The sequence below is a fragment of the Sapajus apella genome, unplaced genomic scaffold, assembly GCF_009761245.1.
Source record: "Sapajus apella isolate SASKATOON/1434 unplaced genomic scaffold, GSC_monkey_1.0 scaffold71, whole genome shotgun sequence".
NCBI lineage: Eukaryota > Metazoa > Chordata > Mammalia > Primates > Cebidae > Sapajus > Sapajus apella.
Genome location: NW_022437011.1, coordinates 6,899,292 through 6,916,109, shown reverse-complemented (window position 1 = coordinate 6,916,109; position 16,818 = coordinate 6,899,292). Strand labels below are relative to the sequence as shown.

Below are 16,818 nucleotides of genomic sequence, written 5' to 3'. Positions count from 1 at the left end.
GACGTGTATCCTTCAGCCAGAACTCAGCCCCAGGGCCCTCGGAATTGCTCCAAGCCGTTTGCTGGGAGAGCAGCTTCAGCTAAGAGAGGAAGGGCGGCTGTAACTGCAGGCCTTTATTTCAGTGGTTTATGATACAGTGATGGGGTTCCTTCCGTGGACATAAGCCATCCTAATAGCGCCATTTATCATTAGGACAAAGGTTAGAATGGGGGGAAACTCGAGCTGGAATGAAAGAGTAGAATTCTGATTATTTTAACAGTTGAAAGTGACATCACCTCAGAGCCTCTATCAAATGGCAAATTGGAAGCTGGACTGCAATTGCTTTAAAATATATCCAGAGATAGTTTTCTACAGCTGTGATAAAGTCTTTCAGATGTGTTCAGACATGTGCTTTTGTCTAAAGCACTTATTGAGTTACTTGTGTGTCATCTATACAAAAGGCTGCCTGTGAGCTCCAGGAGAGTCTCAGACTTTGGGGTGCTGTCCCCTGGGCAGCACATATAGTATTTTGGTTGATTAAGCCATATTTCCTCACTGGTTTTTTTTTTTTTTTCCATGTGTTGTAAAAATCTTTCCATGTCTGTAGTCATGTTTTCAATGGCCACATCCTTTTGCTTAGTCCATCTGGTTTGTTGAACCTATGCTTCTGAGACAACATCCTCTGCCTCCTATCAGTGTTTTGGAGCAAACGGGAGTGCTGGCTAACTCCTGCAGGATCCTTCAGCCTGGCTGGATAGTCTTTTATTTATTTGGCCTTTTATTCTGGGAACCTAGAGGAAAGACCCATAGGGTCTGGAACTTCAACTAATTTATCCCCTTTTTTCTCCTCTTTAGGCAAAAGAAGGGGAACGTGGCCCATAAACACTGGGTTGGACCTTCGAACCTGGTCAAATGCAAGCCCTGTCCCGTGGCACAGTCATCCATGGTCTGCGGCTCAGACGGCCACTCCTACACATCCAAGGTTGGTTTTCTTGTCTTTTGTCATCAAAAATACTTCATGTCAGCTTGTTCTAACATGTCTCTGTGCCAGAACTGGGGCTTGGGAAGCTTGGTGGGCTCCAGGCCATGACCTTGAGAAGCTGCTGTATGAACAGACTCAGAGATATTCTCTGGCCATGCAGACAAGCTGAATAAAAATGTTCTATTCCGTGTAACTGGGCCGGTTGAGGGGTAAGAAGAAAGGATGGTTTGAGAGTGGTATGTGATCCTGAAATTAATCCAGGCAGGCTTCCTAGAGAAGGTGAGATAGCCAGCTGTTCAAAAGATTCAAGTCACATAGCTCGGCTGATGGGGAGCAAACCAGTAAGGGGGGCTCAGGATGCTGCCTGGTGCCAGTGCAGCAGAAGGAAGGGATTTGATGTCAGTGCACACTTAATCCACACTTGTCGCATATCTAGAATGCATCTGGCCCTGCACAGGCTCCAAATAAGGCATTGTTCTTTTCTCGGGGGTGGGGGGCGTTCCTCAGCAACTTACAGACTGATAGGGGTAGGGACAAGTATGTAACAGGTCATTTTAACTCAAACCAACAAAAAGAAAATTGTTTCATAGAAAAAGGGGCTGGGATAAAATATGTCTATTTATATTTATTGGAGGGATGAGGAAAGACTTTGTTTTTATTGGGAGGATGAGGAAAAGCCTCTTCTAGAGGAGCATTTCACCTAAGCTGTAATAATAAGATTTACAGGCAGGGAGGCAGGGGTTATGGAAGTAGAGAAAGGAGGTGATAATTTGTTCTTGGAATGCTTCTTGGGTGAGATGTGGCCATTTGTGTTTGAGAATGGGTACATTTCACCGGGATGATGAACTAAAGGGACATCATCGAATTGATGTGAGTTTGCTTCTTTATTTTCATATCCGACAACCACCCCCTGAGGGTCTAACACTGTGCTAGGCACAAAGGAGCCAGCGTATGAGTATGCGTGTCAGGGTTTTCTGTAAGACACAGGGGTGGAGTAGAGCTCTGGCCCTCCCCGTCTCCTCCAGCCAGAGCTGCGCTGTTTTCATCTGTCTTCCTGTTTTTCTGTGTAAGGTTAACTTGCAGAGTGGAGTTCATGACTAAAGAGAGTTGCTATAGGGGACATTGTGGTCACTCCTGGCCACACCACCACATGGTTCTCAGGCCTTTCTGCAGGGACCTCCTCCTTGTTATGCTCCCACTGCACAGAAAATCGGCGACTTCTGTTCTCTATGATCCCCTCACCACCCTGACTCTTACACCGTGGAGATGTCACAGACCCACAATGACTCTCACTGCTTGCTGTTCTCAGAGACTTATCGGGGTTATTTAGAGGCTGTGACCACTTTTCCATACTGATTTTGTGATGCATGGGTTGTATATTCTTATGTTTTTGTCCACTAATCGTTTTATGCTCCCAGATGTTCACAGTTTTCTAACAAAGGAGAAGAAAAATGTGTTTCTCACAAACAGGAAGGTACTTATGTCTGACTTGTACTCAGATCCATGGGATCTGCTTTAGGATTCAGTTGCATATTCATTGCTTGACTGGTTCCTTGGTTCACTCAACAGGATCATTTGAGCCATTTTTAGTGCCAGGCCCTGTGCTAGGTGGTGAGGAAATTTATAATATAGTGGGAATAGAAGAGTTGACTCTTCTTTATGGCCAGACTCAGGAATCCTTAACTCTCTAACTCCAGGCCTGTCCTGTGAGTTAGAAATTCTTTGTCCAAGATTGTAGCTGGTATGTCTTTCTCAGTAGCCATAGCCCATCTCACCTCAACCAAACCCACACTCCCCTGTCCCCTTACTCTTTTTAGCCCCTAATAAACACTTGTGACAGTTTGTAGTAACAGGACTTGCTTTTGACACCCTAGCTATGTCTGGAATGGTAGATTTAAAGGGGACACTGATGAGTCATTTCTATCCCCCATTCCCAAAGGCAATCAGGCCATCACTGTCTTTCACTTATATCCTAGGTGTGTGAATAATCACCTGGAGAAGCTGTTAAAATGCAGACTCTGAGAGGGCAGGGGCTGACATCCTGCGCTTCTAGCAGTTTCCCAGGCGATGGCCAAGCTTCCGGTCCACAGACCACACTTTTAGTAGCGAGGGTATCAGTGTTTATAGGAAGCTTCTAATCGGTCTCCCTGCCTCCAGTCTGCCCCTTTGGCTACCCCAAAGTCCACTTCCACATATCAGAAGGGGGGGAAATTCTGTAATAAAAGTCTGTGTCTTCTCAGCTAAAAATGCTCGGCTAGCTCTCCCTTGCCACTAGAACTGAGCTCAGCCTCAGGCTCTGTCATTACTAACAGGACCCTCCAGAGCCTGCCCGCTCCTGCTCCAGGTGACTTACCATAGAAAGAATCTTTCATTCATTTGTTCAGCAACTTTACTTAACACAGTACTGAACACAAATGCAGTTATTCTACGCATCATGCAAAACATGGGGTGGGGGCAGTGGGGAATAAGACATACGCCATTCCTGCTCATCTGGAGGTTACCGTCTGGTAGGGGGCACAGAAATAGGCAACTGAGCAAATCAATATGTAATTTCAAATTTTAGTAATTGCTGTGAAGCATAGTTCTGAGAGAGAGGGTTGGAGAGAGGCCTGCTTTATAGGACATGGTGATCCAGGAAGGTGTCTCTCAGGGGGTATCCTTTAAACTGAGAGTGGAGGAGTGGAATGTTCCAGATAGAGAAAACAGCATGGGCCAGTGCAGTAAGGCAGTGTGATGTGTCTGAAGAACTGTGAGGACGCCCCTGTGGAGAGACATGAGATGAGGAAGAGGGAGGATGTCCAAACCATCTAAGCAGGGACACTTAGCCTGAAAGGTGAGAAGACGATCTGGCAATGCCGGCCTTGAGGGATGCTCAGTATTGCAGTTGCCTTAAGAATATGAGATCCCAGAGGCAGAGACCGTTTATAGTGGCTGCTCAGGCATGGGGTACAGTGCATAGTGGCTGCTCAGGCATGGGGTACAGTGCATAGCGGCTGCTCAGGCATGGGGTACAGTGCATAGTGGCTGCTCAGGCATGGGGTACAGTGCATAGTGGCTGCTCAGGCGTGGGGTACAGTGCATAGTGGCTGCTCAGAAAATATCGTTACAGAGAGAGGAGCCAGCAAAGAGTCTAGCTGACAAAGAATGGGGAGATTCCAGTCTGCATGACCCACCTCGGATTTGAGTCAGTGGGGTGGAGAGAGCTTTGCAATTGGAAAAAAAACAAGTCATCCCCATCCTGGGCCAAGCTGCTTAGCTGAACACCCAACCTGGGGCTCTGGCAGAGACTTAGCCGCTCCTTGCAATGTTTTTGTCTTTGTGAAGATCCTGTTTGTGTTGTTCAGATTATTCCTTCCAGCTCTGGAGCAGACAGTCTGATCCTCAGCCTGAGACTGGACATGAGCCATGAGATGTCAGTGAGTACTAAGGACTGTTTGGGCAAGTGGCATATTGTACATCAAACCCCAGCAAAAACCTGCTCACTCACCTCTGTCTCTCATTTGCAGAAGGAGCTTAACATGCCAGCTCCCTGTGAACCTTGAGGTGCAAAGAGCAGTGGTAACCTGTCAGACATTGTTGAAATGCTGTCTGCCCAGGGAATATCTCTGGAAATGTTCGCTGGTCAAAGCCTCTTGGTAGTCTGGGCAGGAAAGTTGACTTTTTGGATACATTAAGGTTGCCTTACTGTTAACTGGTAAATAGCTGGTTTGAGAGTCAGGATTAGGATTGTGAAGACCCCTTTCCAGTGACTCATAATTCGTCATAAGAGGAGTGGCATGTGCATACTGATGGGCCTGGCCCTCAGAACTTCCCAAGCAGCATCCTGATGTTCCTTTAGTGTCTTTGAATTCCTGCACCAGCCTGACCAAGTTCTCAGTTTCCCAGACCTGCCAAACCCTTTTCCTGAGACAGAAGAAGTTGTCTAAAGCCCTCTTACCAAAGGTTGTGGTATTCTACTCCCATATTCCTTATAGGATATACTGAAGCCCCAAAAGACAAGAGCAGTGGTAATTTCACACCATGGTCTCCTGCCTGGGTATCTGTGACCTACTCACTTCTATTTGAAGTAAAAGAGTGGTGGGAGGGACACCGCTGCAGTGGAATGGCATGGGTGTTGATTCTTGATACTAGTGTGCTAGTTTTCTGCCTTATGTGCACATCTAGAAGTTTGTGCTCTCTCTTTCTTAACATAGTGGGTCAAATATTACTTAATCGGAAACTGTGCTTTGATTGCTCAAGACTTCTGAAGCAGAGGTCAGTTCTAGACCCCTGTGGCATTCAAGGAGACTTCCTTCTGTGGGGCCTATTTCAGTCTGGTTGGATTTGCTAATGGAGTGTTTTAGTCATTGCTTCTAAATACATGGCCACTTCTTTATGGAGGTTCAAAAAGATGATTTAGTCTCACAGACAAAGCTATTGGAGACCACCAGTAGATGCTCAATTAATAAGACTGAATTAGTTACTTGTAAAGGAGCAAATGACTTCCCATCCCATGGAGTTAGAGCCTTTTTTGGATCATTGGTGTCAGGATACAAAGGACAGATGAGACCATGATGCCTGTGTAGCTGGAGGTGATTCAGTGTCATTAAGTCAAACTCATAAAAATTAGTTTTGGCAAAAATTTATTACTGCCCCCATCCCATCATCACCAGGGAAACCCATACTCCGTAATAAATAATCACAGTTCTCTAGGTGAATTGTTTACCCCTTCAAGATGGGTTCCATAGTTGTGGGAGCATCGCTGTGGCAGGTGGAGGAAGAAGCCTGAGCATCCTCTGTCCTTGATGCTGGTGTCTGTCCTCAGGTTGCATCAAACAAGCTTTCCTTCTGCTTCTGGGCCCCCAACAGTCAGAGGCTTCTAGAAGTGGGGGATGCATTGAGGAGTCTTTGTCTACAGCAGGCCTCTTCTAATGCGCCGATAGCAGGGACACCACTGAGAGCTGTGTGACTCGCCCAGGATCAAAGATAAAGTGCACAGGAAGCCATAGAGCCTTGAGATGAAGGGATATAAGATGTTACATGGCAATAAATGTTTATTCAGACACTATAAAGCATAATCCATATAAGATAAGGAACAGAAGGGCACTACAGGGCATTGACAAATGGAAGGCCGAACAGTGCAGCTGGTTTGAGAGTGTGATATAGACTCTGACCCTTCACTTGGCTTTCAGGCAGTACAGATCACCCTAATAACTTCTTAACTACTCTTGATATTACATTTTTATGGCAGGGAAGACTGAAGTCAATTTCTGACTTGAATGAATTCAGAAATTCTATATGTATTGAGCTCTTTCTTCCTCTGTGCCGTGCATTGTGTTGAATATTAGGGATGTGGCAAAAGACAAAACAGACAAAGCCCCAGTGTTCATGGAACTTACAAGGAACGTAGACAAATTGAAAAGCAGTCTCCTTTCATGAGACTATGTGTTCGGATAGGGACATTTGGGAAGCTGCAGGAACACAGAGCAGGGCCGCCTCAGCCAGGCAGGAAGTATAAGCACGTCATCTTTGTGGGGAACCGATGGTTCAGGTGAGATCTGAGAGCCAGCTCTGTTCTCTGGCATCAGCTTGGCCATTGGTAATCAGCGGCCAAGCAGGCAAACACCCATCTGCTCTCACTCCCCTCCCCCTGACATTCTCTTCCTTAATTGCTGTTAAACAACTAGCAAATGGCTCATTTATGTCTAGACACAGAAGAGAGATGCAGAGTTAAGAACTGCTGTGGAGGAAAATGTTTCTCTTCCCTTCTGCCTGTGCACGTGTGAGGGAGGGGGAGAGAGCGCTTGCTTTACAGGGTTGGCATTTCTTTCAGCATATTGTCGCTGCAGATTATATTATTTTTTTCGGAGGCATCTTAATAGTTTCCAACAATCGCTACCTTGTAAAGGTCATGTTTGAAGTCCTTGGCAAGTAGATTCTGTATTGGCCGACATTTCCAGGCTATTCTCAGGGTTAGAGCAAATCGGGGGTGTGGATGTGGAAGACTTCTCAAGCTGGCTTTAAGCTCAGCATGACTTCTCAGTCTCCCACAGGCTTTTATGACCCTGTGACCATGTCAGGCATAGGTGGTTTTTATGTGTGACTACTTTGCTTTTAAGCAGAGTTGAGACTGTTGGTGTTTTCAGGAATATTTTTTGGATCACTCTGCCCCCTCCAGACCTATGGGTTGAAAATTGGCTTTACTTGCAAATGGCTTATTGGTGAGGGCCTTGCTTCTGACTAAGCAGAAAATAAAATTATTGGAAACTGAAGGCAGAAGATTGCACTTGCACATTTTGTGCATCGACAGGCCGGAACACAATAATAGCAATGGCACCAAGGATGAGAGCAGCAGCAGCAGCAATTAGGCAAGCCACTGGATGTTCCCATCTGTGCAGCACTGAGGGGAGGTGAGGCGTTGAAATCCTGATTTCATCCATGTGTGCTCTTGGGTGGTGGGAAAAAGAGTCGTGTGCAGATAGACCACAGTGGACACCAACAGTCCAATAAGGCAGTGGTCCGCAACCTTTTTGGCATAGGGACCGGTTTTGTGGAAGACAATTTTTCCATGGACCATGGCAGGGGATAGTTTGGGGATGATTGAAACACATTACATTTATTGTGCACTTTAGTTCTATTATCATTACATTGTAATACACAATATTTCATAATTATTTTGTTGTAATGAAATAACGATGCAACTTACCATAACGTAGCATCAATGGGAGCCCTGAACTTGTTTGCCTGCAACTAGATGGTCCCATCTGGAGGTGATGGGAGACAGTGACAGGTCATCAGACATTAGATTCTCATAAAGAGCATGCAACCTAGATCTCCCATATGTGCAGTTCACAGTAGGGTTTGCACTCCTGTGAGAATCTAATGCTGCCGCTGATGTGACAGGAGGTGGAGCTCAGGCAGTAATGCTGGTTTGCCCACTGCTTATTTCTTGCTGTGCAGCAAGTTCCTAACAGGCCGCAGACCAGTAGCAATCCATGGCCTTGGGGTCGGGGACCCTGCGATAAGGCATTTGGTAGTAGATTTTTATTATTTTGATTTTGTTTGTATGAGCCCATTATCTCACTGCTATAAAGACATACCTGAGACTGGGTAATTTATAAAAGAAAAAATAAAGGGGGTTGTTGACTTATGGTTCTGTAGGCTGTACAGGCTTCTGCTTCTGGGGAGGCCTCAGGAAATTTATAATCATGGTGGAAGGTCAAGTGGAAGCAGGCTCATCTTACATGGCAGGAGCGGGGGAAGAGAGAGGAGGAAGATGACACACACTTGTAGACAGCCGGGTCTCGTGGGACCTCTTGTCACAAAAACAGCACCAAAGTGGGGATCTGCCCCCATAGTCCAGTCACCCTCTACCAGCCCCACCCCCAACACTGGGGATGACAATTCAACTGGAGATCTGGGTGGGGACACAGATTCAAACTATATGACTGTTGCTTGGAAAAAAACCAACACATGAAGTTGTATGTGTTTAGAGAAGTACTCAGTGGCATCTAGCCAACTCCACACAATTTTGCTTTATACATTCAACAGTTTGAGGGTTGGAGACACACACTCAGTGTCAGATGCCCCAGTGTCGCTTTTTCCCCCTCAGTCCTTGTTCATTTCCAATCGTTTTTCCTTAGCCAAATATCATTTAATAAAAAGAGCTAGTTTACATGATGTGAAAATCCTCAGTCATTAGTTTAAATAGAGTTCATGCCCTCATTTTATTAGAATCATCCTCTTTGCTGATTCACAGGGCTTTTAGAAAGAGCCAGTGGGAGTAATATTTAAAATATTAATTGTGCATCAGTTAGGATATAGGCTAGAGCTGCTGTAACAAAAACCCAAATGAAACAGAGGCTTATAAAGGGGTTACATTTTAGCTGTCTCCTGTAAACATTTACCAAGGTAAGCAGCCCAAGGCTGATGTGCAGCCTCCAGATTGGCGATGACGAGGATCCTTTTAGCCTGCTGTCTTTCTCAGTAATTGGAGTTGTTGAGCTTCTGTCTCTGGGTCCAGGATGGCTGTGACACCCAGCCAGTAGGATGGAGGAAAAGAAAGGGGGCACAATTGTGAAGTGACTAGTGTTACTTCTGTTTACATCCCACTTGCCAGAACTTAATCATAAGGCCACTGCAAGCTTCAAGGGAGACTGGGGGATGGAATTTTTGTTATAGGCAGCAATGTATCCAGACAAAATTGGAAACTTACATTATTGAAAGAAGGACAAGGCTGGGCATGATGGCTCATACCTGTAATCCCAGTAGTTTGGGAGGTCGTGGCAGATGCATCACCTGAAGTCAGGAATTCGAGACCAGCCTGCCCAACATGGTGAAACCCTGTCTCTACTAAAAATACAAAAATCAGCCAGATGTTGTGGCACACGCCTGTAATCCCAGCTACTCAGGAGTGTGAGACAAGAGAATAGCTTGAACCTAGGAGGTGGAGGTTGAGTGAGCTGAGATCGCACCATTGCACTCCAGTGTGGGTGACAGAGCAAGAGCCTGTATCAAAAAATAAAAAGAAGGACAGAGTAGATATTGGGGTTATCCAGCAGTCACTACTACAGTAATATTTAAATAATAACAATAACAACAGAAAAACAGTAATTATTGAGCATATAAAGTACTATGACATTGTGCTAAATGCTTTAGTTTTATTTTCTGTATTATTTCATCTAGGTCTCACAATAAATCTATAAGGTAGGCACTATTGTTAGTCCTGAATTGAAAATGAGAAAACTAAAGCTATACAACTTTTTTGAGGTCAATACCACTAGTAAGTAGCGGAGTAGATATTTGACCCTGGTCTGACTCCAGAGCCGCAATTTTCTCTTCCATGAGTCAAAAACCATCTGAAAAGTAATGTAAAATACTAGCTGTGATATCAGGATGCTTTTGATTTTAATGACAAAAATGTGACTCAACCCACAAAATGAGATTTACTGGCATAAAAGTCTGGAAATTATATTGGGGTAGCCAGGCTTCAGAGAAAGAAGGAAAAATTCCATGTCACCACTACTCCATTTCTTTCCATGGCTTTATTCTGCAAAGAGGTTTCTGCCCTCAGTGGAGAATAGGGATTTTAGTAGCCCCAGATTCACTTACTTTCAGCCTAGTAATACCAAAGAAATTTACCCATGTCTTAACCTTCATAAAAGATTCCAACTGGCTCATTTGAATCATGTGCCCTTCCCTTAATTAAATATTATATCCAAGCTGATATGGCCCTATGATTGGCCTACTCTGGTCACATGATCTTCTTCATCCCAACCTTCACTATGAATAAGAGTAAGAATTTTTCAGCAGAAGAAGCAGAAGGAAGAGAGTTTATACTGGATGAATAAAATTTAATTAGTAGTGTACCACCCAACCACCTTTTTAAATATTGGATATGTTAGCCTCATTAAATGCTTTGGCCTCATGACCCTGGTTTGAGCTGGTAAGAATGTATTAAGGCATATTGTGTTTCTAGGAATAACAGGCATAGAGGAGCATGCAAGGCAAGTTTTTATACTAGACATGTTGTTTAGTTGAAGAGGAAGTTCATCTACAGGAACATGATCTTGTGTCATTTTAATTCAGGATGCTTTCAAACCATTTGGCCTAATGCTTTAATACTTTATTCTGATCATGCGACATATCTGTCCTCAGTCCTCCCAGCATTTATTTCTTCTTAGAACATGCCAAAATAACACAGCTTTTTTGGCTTCTGAAGATAAACTTTCAGGGAAAATGGTTATTGTGACATTTTCAGAAAGCACAGATGTTCAGACATTGTCCATTGTGAAAATACATTCACACAATTTACACAGACTACTTAAGCATGCAGATTAGTCATGAAATTAGAGCAGAAGGAAGCAATTCAACTAATTATTTTACCACTTATTTCTATGTTCTATATGCAAACATGCATTTAACCAAGATTTCAAGAATAGGATTTCATTTCTTCTTCTCAAATGCCCTGAGTAGAATGCCATGTAATTAGTTAGTGCTTTTGTTAAAAACACATTAGGAAGAATAACCTTCTTGTTGTCAGTTCTGTTGAATGCACAATTAAGCCATTTGATAAAGCAATTACCTGAACACGAAGATGCATGGCCTCACTTCGTCAGGAGATGAAATTAAGGATTAGGTAAAATTGCAGAGCACATGATATCTCTGCCTACCAATCCTTTAAAAGACAGAAAGGTCCCTGGCCAGAAGGCATAGGCACAGTGCTATAAGCCTAATTAAATCATTACAAACAACTTTAATTAAGTTCATGATCATGTCGCTTTTGTTTTTCTTTAAAAGAGACAAACAAAATATTCCCTTGTTGACATTCTGCTCAAATGAATATGGTCAGACTTCTTCACATTTTCCAAGAGAACATTTCAGCACCAGGATATCAGTAGTGCTCAGAGAAGCTGATCTTACTTTATAAGCCCTAGGCTGGGACTTGTGTGTTATATGAGGAAATTAAGGAATATTAATTGTGTTAGAACTTACCATGAGTTGTTGCCCTAATTGCATATTGAAGGAAATGGCTTTAATGATGCTCTTATTTTTACCAAAGCAGGTTTTTCTTTCCCTTTCTGAAACCAATGAAACATTTGGGAATCTTTGTATATCATGCACAGAATGGAAATGCGTCCTCCTTTAGACAAGGGTGTCTTTCTTGAGCTGCTTGGTTCTGTCCAGGAAGGCTCTCAGAACTGCAAAACTCCAGTAGCAGGAAAGGCTCTGTGTCCAAAAGAGTGACTTTTTCCAAGTTCTCATCCAGAGGCACTAAGGACAGCTTTTGAATCCAAACCTCCCCAAAGTCAGGCTGTACAATGGCAGGCAGGTAAGAAACTTGAGGGCTTTAGGAACCTGGTGACCCCAAACAGTTTGGTCAGATTGAGCTCATTAGAAGTTTTTCTTTGCTTTCTCTTCTCCAGTAGAGCTACCAAGTGATGATAAGTATCAGTGAGGGTGGGATGCCCCAAAGGTGGCTCTAATCAAGATCCACTACATCACCCATGTTGTTGTCTGCCATTTTCTGCTGCAAGCTGTCCAGGCCCGTCATTCTTTATAGCAAACCAGTGCACAACCCAACTCCCTGGCACCAAGCAAAGAACAAGGAGAGGTGGAATAGAGAGAACGCATCAATTGTTTCGGCATTTTAATGCACTGTGATGATCCCTTACCCACATCTGTCCCTACAAAGAAGGAGTAACAATTTTCCTGGGATTTCAACTGCTAGGCTCAGCCTAAGCACCATCTCCTCAGTGAACCCTCCTGAGCTCTTGATGCCAAATTAGACCATTTCTTTCCTGTAAACTTTAACAACACCGCATATATACTTCTGTTAGAGCATTGATTTAATCAGATTGGAAATGCTGTCGTACATGTGTGGAAATCCAGCCAGGTGATAGACTAGAGATCCTGAAAACTCTCAGATTCCAAACTCCTAGTTATCATGCAGACATTATTTTAATAGTTGAGCCTACAAGATATAAGGAAAATCCCTGGTTGTAGGGAGAGAGGAGCATTGAAACCCAGACAGAATCCTGACCACTACTCTGGGGGGTGGGGAGGTAGGAACGCTACTGAAGAGGTTTAGGAGTAACAGCTGCATGCCCCAATGCAACAGTATGCAGCTGTTGCCCCCAAACCTCTTGATTAGCTTGACTGACTCCTCTCCATTGATTGGAGACAATGCCTTAAGTCCTAACAAAGTGGGAAGTTGGAGCTGAAACCACAAACATATCAGGACCTTCAGTGGGCTCACCCTGAGTTAAAGGGTGAGAGATACACGCACACACACATGTATATATACATATGTGTATAACACACACATATGTACATGCATATACCTATATGCATGTTGTCTTTTGCCATTTTCTGCTAGAAGCTGTTCAGGCCAGCCATCTGGCTTCTCTTTATAGCAAACCAATACACAACCCAACTCCCTGGCACCAAACAAGGAACAAGGAGAGGTGGAACAGAGGAAATGCACAATTTTTTTTGGCATTTTAACTGCACTATGATGATCCCTCATCCACATCTATCCCTACAGAAAAGGAGTAACCATTTTCCTGGGATTTTAATTGTAAGTCCCAGCCTAAGCACCATCTCCTCAGTGAACCTTCCTGAGCCCTTCAGGAGGGTTCACACACATATGTATGTATACATATATAGGACATGCTTCAAGTACAGACTTTCTTCAGGAGAGTCCAGAGTGATTGAGTGCTCGGGGTGCCCACACCTTTTTTATCTTTCAATTTTTCACTGGAAAAACATTTGAAAAGTGTCAACTCCATTTTCTGACATTACTCAGCCTAGATGAGAGAACAAAGCAGGATCTTTCTAAATGATGGAGGATACTGTACCAGGATCAAAAATTTTATATATATACACATATACACACACACACACATTACACACACACACATATACACACATATGTGTGTGTATCTCCACCCTTTAACCCAGGGTGAGCCCACTGAAGGTCTTGAATATACACACACACACACAAACACACACATACACACACACATAAATACACATCTGTACATATATATATTTTGAATCTGTCTGTTACTAAAACAGGGCAAAAGAACACTTGCCAGTCTCAGCTTGGACTCTGGTTAGAGAGAGAAAACATCACAGGTGAAATTATTATAACCAAGAACTTGTATCTAGTCAGACAGGGCAGAGGTGTTACACAAAACATTTAAAGACATATGTAGGACTAGGACACAGACATAAACCAACCAGAAAAAGTAGTGGCAAAAACCACAATTACTTTTGCCCCAACCTAATATATCCATTATACCTCACCAGGGCTGTTTAAAACGTGTATATATATTAAAAATGAGACCTGGGGAGTGTGTCCTGAGGTCAGCATATTCTTCCAGTCACCGACGTTTCTTTGTGTGTTTCTCATTTTTGATGCTGGTATCCTGCATCATTTAGAAAGACCCTGCTTTGTTCTCTCATCTAGGTTGAGTGATGTCAGAAAATGGAGTTGACACTTTTCAATTTTTTTCCAGTGAAATATTGAAAGATAAAAAAGGTGTGGGCACCCCGAGTACTCAATCACTCTGGACTCTCCTTTCCTGAAGAAAGTCTGTACTTGAAGCATGTTCTGGATTTTATCATCCGTTTGGGAACAGAGCCTGGCTTTCATTTGTTGGTGTCGTCCTTCTCCCCCTCTTTGAGAAGAGGTCTGGGGGACTGAGCAGCCGCGGGAGGAGCTAACCGGGAGGTGGCTGTGGTTGCAGAGCAGGTCTCCTGAGGTGGCCTGTGGAGTCTGTGGACCCAGTGGCATTTCAGAGAAAGTTTGCTTTGGTGGGAGGGACAGTTCTGGCTCATGGTTTAGCAAGAATAAACTATGCAAAGTCTTTAAGTATCTGGGAGACAAGAATCGGTGTCAGCGCAGGTGAGGGAAGAGCAACTTGTTCGACATGGCCTCTGAGACTGATGTGACAAAGCTTTCAGCCGTGTAGGTGACAAGAACAAGGGAGAGTTTATCTATGAAGGTTATGGGTTGGGAGGGGCCGCTTTGTCTTCTGACTGTAGGCATTCAGGTTCCATATACCGATTCCATGCTCAGAGCGTTAGTCCACAGAGTTGCATGAGGCTACAGACTTTTCTGGCACCTGCTCTGGGATCCTCTTTTGGGGTGGTCGCTTTAAAGTCATGTAACACACCCACCTTTAAAGTCATGTAACACACCTGTGCCAGGTTACTGGGCCACTGGTCCTATGCCCAGGTTGCTGCCTGGTTCTGGGAAGACACATATGTCAATGTAGATAGTTTCACAGGTCAGCCAGATGAAGGGAGTGGTGGAAGTAGAGTCAGGGTACAGTACTGTGGCAGGGGCAGAGGAGGGCTGGGTGCAGCAGTGTCAGGGTTAAGAGCTTGTCCTTGGCTTGTTAGATATGTGACCTTGAGCAAATTACCTAATCTTCCTATGCTGCAGTTTCCTTGTCCATGAAATGGACATCATAATACTTGTCGGGAAGGGTTTTTGTGAGAATTGAATTAGTTATTATTACATATTAAATTCACAGAACAGTATCTGCCACATTTATAAGCCATCTATAAGCACTCATTTATTTATACTAATTACCCCCTCTCCATGGAAGTCTGAGGAACCTTTTGTAGCACACCACTCCTCCTCCTGGCTCCTGGCTTTTACATTACACCTTCCATGTGCTTCAGAAAGCCTCCTCTGCCTTCTGCTCTCAAGTAGGTGGGATTACACCATGTTCTGCCCATTGGAGGTGGTAATGGCAGCAGGCACCTCTGGTTGAGGGCAGACTCTTTAGCAGGCACTGGCTGGGGCCAGACTTTTATTACTCATTACTGATCCCGTGGCAGCGCCCAATGTGGCAGATGCAGTGGTGGTCAGGTCTGTTTTCATTCATTTTTCCAGCATGTAGTGAGCATTAGGCCACAGCAGGTTCGGATTAGGTTTCGTTAGTGAAATCAAGATAATCTTACATAGACTGTGAGGCTCCAATAGGAAGTGAATAAAAGCCTGCCCAGCACTGCAAGGGGGAAGGTTTTTGCACACTCAGTTGTTCTCCTGACTCCCTATGACATCCCCTTTCCCCCATTCCACCATATATCCGTTTGTCCAATGCTTGCTGAGCTCCTCTGACATGCCCAGTCTGTGTACAGGATGCTGAGCGAGGTGAACTGAGCTGGCTGCATTTGCTAGAGCTTGGGAATAGTTATTTGGGCTTTGCTGGAATTTCGAAGCCACAGCTCACATATCTCTGAGACAGGGTTGTGTTGGAAGACTAAGTGACCAGCAACTTTGGTTGCTGGAATAACCATTCCTGTACTGGAACTTTCTCAGGTCTGTCAAATGTGCAAGGGAGTCAGGAAACTGGGGTTAGAAGTGCTCCTTCTGGGGATGTCTCCCTCCCTAACAAATTAAGCAAAAGCAGCCTCTCTATTCACAAGGCCGGAGACCAGGGTCTACTCCCTAGTGGCCAGCGTCACCTCCCTTGATCTGGGTATCATACTCCAGCTCCTTCCTGTGTGTGAGTAGGTGTGATTTGCACAAACACTAGTACTGATAATACATTACTGTCTGCTGTGTGCCACCTGCCGTGTTATGCACATAACATGACATTGCATAATTCTCATGCCAGTCTCCAAAGATGGGTGCTACTGAAAATCCTCTTCTTTAGATAATGGAGAGAGAGAGAGACAGACAGACAGACAGACAGACACACTAAGTTATTAAGGATCCTGTGCTCCCTTGGCCTCGAGGTGCAGGAGCCAGACTTCAACACATCACCCTGACTCACAGAGTCCGGACAGCCAAGCGTCTTCCACACTGCAAAAGCCAGTATGACAGAATTATACCAATTTACACAAACCTGGGAGGGGTAGGATTCAGTTACCAATGGCAAAAAAATTGGATTTTAAACATTAAAAAAAATTTTTTTTAAATACCATAACTACAGACTGAAGGTCTATTAATACTGCCTTGGCAAATGAATGCAAACTATGGCTTGGGTTGGCTCATCGATTTCTTGGATACAACTATGCACTATGATGATTTATTTTCAAGTATCACAAGCAGCCTCTTTTCCTGAGTAGTTGAGATGTTCCTGTTGCAGTTGTATCTGCATCAATTTCTCCCTTTGAGTGGACCCTTTCTTTTCCAAACTCCTGATTTTATGATCCCAAGCGCAGCCCAGGATGGCATTTCACAGAGTCCTGAGCAGGGGGTCTGAGTGTTGGTGGAATGAGGTGTGGAGGGCTTGGCCCATAGACCATAACTGACCCCATTGGTGCTGCCTCTCTGCATGGTGCCATCTCCCAAGTACCTCACTCAGAAGTGGTTGTCATGGAAACCTGTTTTGTTTTGTTTTGTTTTGTTTTTT

At 44.2% G+C, this 16,818-nt stretch overlaps 1 protein-coding gene across 2 annotated transcripts in view; it reads left to right on the top strand.

Moving 5' to 3' along the window:
• Positions 1-16,818, top strand: part of SPOCK1 (SPARC (osteonectin), cwcv and kazal like domains proteoglycan 1) — a 522,198-nt gene that overhangs the window by 391,278 nt on the left and 114,102 nt on the right. For both annotated transcript variants that reach the window (XM_032250505.1, XM_032250504.1), the window contains one exon: positions 835-961. In XM_032250505.1, coding sequence (XP_032106396.1) covers positions 835-961 — 127 coding nt within the window. The remainder of the gene's footprint in view (positions 1-834; positions 962-16,818) is intronic.